The 4,083-nt window shown below is 42.4% G+C and overlaps 1 protein-coding gene across 5 annotated transcripts in view; it reads right to left on the bottom strand.

Moving 5' to 3' along the window:
* The window catches only part of LOC112104317 (coiled-coil and C2 domain-containing protein 1B), a 71,220-nt gene that overhangs the window by 66,485 nt on the left and 652 nt on the right, over window positions 1–4,083 (bottom strand). For all 5 annotated transcript variants that reach the window (XR_003369794.2, XM_026651837.2, XM_026651839.2 and 2 more), the window contains exon 2: window positions 3,461–3,555. Coding sequence is in view for 4 of the 5 variants with exons in the window: in XM_026651837.2 (XP_026507622.1) it covers window positions 3,461–3,526 (66 nt within the window). In the remaining variant the exon portion in view is untranslated. The remainder of the gene's footprint in view (window positions 1–3,460; window positions 3,556–4,083) is intronic.

The following is a 4,083-nucleotide window of genomic DNA, read 5'->3' as shown; positions in this document are numbered from 1 at the left end:
TCTCCAATTCAACAGGTTAATCATTAATATTTGGAGGATTTTCTTGCCATGTTGTATTAGGAGGAGAACACCACCAGACAGACATTTAAATTGTTTTATTTAACTAAAACAACAAAGTTTTCTGGATTTTTTTCTTCAACAGCAAACATATAATATTTTAACAAAACAAGCATATGCCCCTCGCTTCTCTCATTTATCTCCAGACTTCTTCTCCTTGTCCAGATCTATTCCCCCCACAACAATCTTCTATTCATTGAATTTTTTGAAACTTCGAACTTTTAGAGAGAGGTAAGGGATTGACTCTGTGTATACAAATTTGCAGAGGGACAATAGAGTTGAGGTCTGTTATTTCTCACCTCTATATATTAATTTATTTATTTAAAAATGTTTTTGCTGTTAACAAGCATGTTACCTCTGGAGACACAAATCCACAGTCTGATAACTGAAAAACTAAGCCTCTCTGATGGTATCTTCTAGACTGAGCACAGAGTCCCATTGGGTAGATAGAAAAATTAACCTAACTAATCTATACAGAAGTCTGTGGAACCCCATAAGATTGGGTCCCTAATCCATGAACTATTGGAACTCATTTACAAAACTTCTTAAACATTACATGAATATATTGTCTCATCCTATAGAATTAGAATTTATAATCCCTATAATGTATCTTAATTCAAACTATCTTTAGATAGGTTTTTTTCCCCCTCAAAAAGTATTTTATCAAAAAAATCTGATTAAAAAAAAAAATTATTGATTTTTATCCACCTTGGGGACAGCCATGGCAGGGGAGACCCCCTCTTTCCCAACCCCAGCTCAGGAGCTGCCACAGCAGGGAAGAGAGGTAGAGACCCCCCTCCTTCTGAGCCCCAGTTCAGAGGCTGCCGCAGTGAGGGAGAGAGGGCACTTCTATCGCATTAGAAAGGTAAGACTACGGATATTAAAATATGAGTTGTGTGCTTTTATTTGTAGAACAAAAAAAAAGTTTTATTATTATTAAGTTGGGTTTTTTTATATAGCCCTTTTATCCAAAGCGCTTTACAATAGTTAGCTAACGGTACAAACAACATTTGGAAGGATCATTAAGTGGTCCTCCGAGACCCTCAGCAATTTTCAAGTGGTCTGTGAAAAAGACAGTTTGAGAACCACTGCCCTACAGGACGCAGCACAAGATTGAAAGCCCTTATTTACTAATCCTTTCTCTGCCATTAATTCACTGCATGATGCTGGAAAAGTAATTTTACCTCCCAATGCTTCAGTTTCTCCCCTTCTCCCCACACAATTCCCACCATCTTTAAAATGGGGATAATGCTGCTTCCCACTGCTCAAGGAAGCAGAAGGAGATTAGCAATTGTTTACACAGTACTTTCAAGATGCAAAGCTCTATATAATATTACGTACCTTTCACAAATGGGTAAACTGAGGCCAAAGTGTATGTGATTTGCCCACTGTCCCATGGCAAGTTAGTTGTGAAGCCAGCAATAGAATCTCGGGGTATTAGATAAAGTTTTCACCCCTCTACACAGCAATTAAACACCCGCTGCTAGCCCAGGTCAGCTGACTGGGGCTCAGGGCTGTAAAACTGTGGTGTACACATTCAGGCTTGGGCTGGAGCCCGAGCTCTAGGACCCCGCGAGGGGGGAAGTTCCTTGAGCCCAAATGTCTACACCACAATTTTACATCTCCGCTGCCAGTTAGCTGACACAAGCCAGTCACAGGTGTTTAATTGCTGCGTACACATGCTCTAGGAGTTGTGGCTAGAACTTCCTTGTTGTGTGCAGTAAACCACACTTCTTTTGAAGTCAATGAATATCAAACAAGTGCTTTAAATAGGAAGGAAAAGAGGGGAGACAAAGACAGGCCTGAACCAGGAAGAAATGCAGTGAGCATACTGTAAAGCACAAATGAGCTCTACAGAACATGCTCATTTATAGCTGGAAAAGACACTGGAGAATATATTGTTTGAAACAATCTTACATTTGCCAGGATATGAACTGGATGGTTTAAATATGCTTTTCCTATTTTCGATCCTATAGGGCTGATCGGGGCCTTTGATTTACTGGTTATCCCTTTACATTTTATTTCTTTTAAATTTCTTTGCTTCTTTTGATCTTTGTATTTTTTCTTGGTCCAAATGAAATAAATAAAATGCATATATTTTAATTTAGACATTTAAACTCTAGTGCTACAGTAATGGTAGCATTATGAATACACTGACATGCACATAGCGAGAAAAGACATAAGTATTGCTAACGTGGTGGGAAAAAGCACCTAAGCTCAGCTCCTATGCACTTAGAGCTCTGATTCCAACTAATGCGAATTCATTTAGGAATGGACTGAGAATCGAACAGCTGTACCATGCTCTCTCTACTACAAACACATTAGCCCCTATTCCAGTAACCCCCCCATTTTAGCCTCCAGTTCAGTCTACCTTTCAAGTGTATCCAAACCAAAGCCAAGGTCTCCCAATCTTGCCTTGATACTCCGTTTCCCTATTTCATCTCCACATTTGCTTCCCCCTCTCCTGAATACAACTCAAGCTTCTTTTCATTTTCAAAGCCTTAATAATTTCATTCCCTGCCTGTGTCTCACTCCTCATTTCTGGATGCACCCCTTCTTAGATTGGATACTCTCTTGACTCCGCATTTTGGCTTCTTCTTGTACTTCTGACACTGTCACACTATCTCCTAAGTTTGCACAGTTCAATGAAGCCATGCATTCCTAAAATTATAACTATCCCACAAAGCGTTCCTCCTATAAGGACATCTCCCACACTTTGTTCTGTAGGGCACTACATTCTGATATTTTAAGATTAAAATTTCATCACAGCACAATCCACTTATCGCATATAGTTACTCAAATGTACATGGACCTGCTGTTAACAGCCGCAGACAAACACCTATCTGGACTCAGTATCCCTGCATAGAAGTCATAAATACAACAGTGGAGCACAGGCAATGCCAGTCCACAAACCACCACCGAACTTCATATAAACAGAACAGAGGGAACTAAATTAAAATTACTTGTCTAAGTAGTGGTAGGATTTACTCTTCTCTCAGAGGATCACCCAGTGCAGCTAAGATAGTCTCTAACAATTCTGATTTTCACAGGTCTGTCTTTGAGAGATGTTATAAAAATTCTGATGTTAGTTTGGGCAGGACCTTATTATAATTGGGTTGCAAGGCAAAGTTCACAATGTTGTGACAGGATGAACTTTATCTTGTAGCAAGTCTGTCTGTATTTTTAATGCCTTAATCGGCATGATATCTGGATGTCAGGTCTCTGCTACTAGAAGATAAACTAACTAGGGTGTGAAAAGCAGAGGACAACTAACTGTATAGCACGGTTTGTAGGATACCCTGCAACTCTGGAATCATGTTAGCCCAAGAAAGAATCACAAAGCGGGACCCCAAGTGTGCAAGCTTTTAACCAGACTATAGTGTGAGAGAGGAGGTTTCTGTACCTGCTTTGCAGCAGCAGCTCCCTGGCCCTTTGCCTGGGGACTTTTCCTGGGTCTTCTCCCAAGCATGTTGGCTCATGAATCTCAAACAACTCTACCTTTAATGGACACAAAAAGAACCCCACGCATACATTGGTTAAGACACTGACATCCAACTGTGATATATGACAGAAGCCTATAAACCAACCTAATCCAATCTGAAAGGTGGGCATAGCAGCCTGTAGCCCCACAGATTACAGCTCCATACCAAAGGCTCCACCCTGTAACCACCCCTCAGGGTCACCATACCCAACCCCGTAACCCCCCCCACCCCGGATTACTACATCCACTCCACAGAGCAGGGACACCAGCCTGTAACCACCAACCCATGGTTACTATACCCACCCAGACCAGCACCGCCCTGTAATCCCACACCATGGATATTATACCCACCCTGTAGACCGGAGACACCACCCTGCAACACCCCCAAGTTACTAAACCCCGCCCCAGACCTGGAGCCGGGCACAGGAGCCTGTCCCCCCTCAGCCTGGGTTCTCCCCCTCCCCGAGCCGGGCACAGGAGCCTGTCCCCCCTCAGCCTGGGTTCTCCCCATCCCCCGAGCCGGGCACAGGAGCCTGTCCCCCCCC

Source organism: Terrapene carolina, unplaced genomic scaffold (assembly GCF_002925995.2).
Source record: "Terrapene carolina triunguis isolate 2854851 unplaced genomic scaffold, T_m_triunguis-2.0 Scaffold103, whole genome shotgun sequence".
NCBI classification, from domain to species: domain Eukaryota; kingdom Metazoa; phylum Chordata; order Testudines; family Emydidae; genus Terrapene; species Terrapene triunguis.
This window is presented reverse-complemented; position numbering and strand designations above follow the sequence as displayed.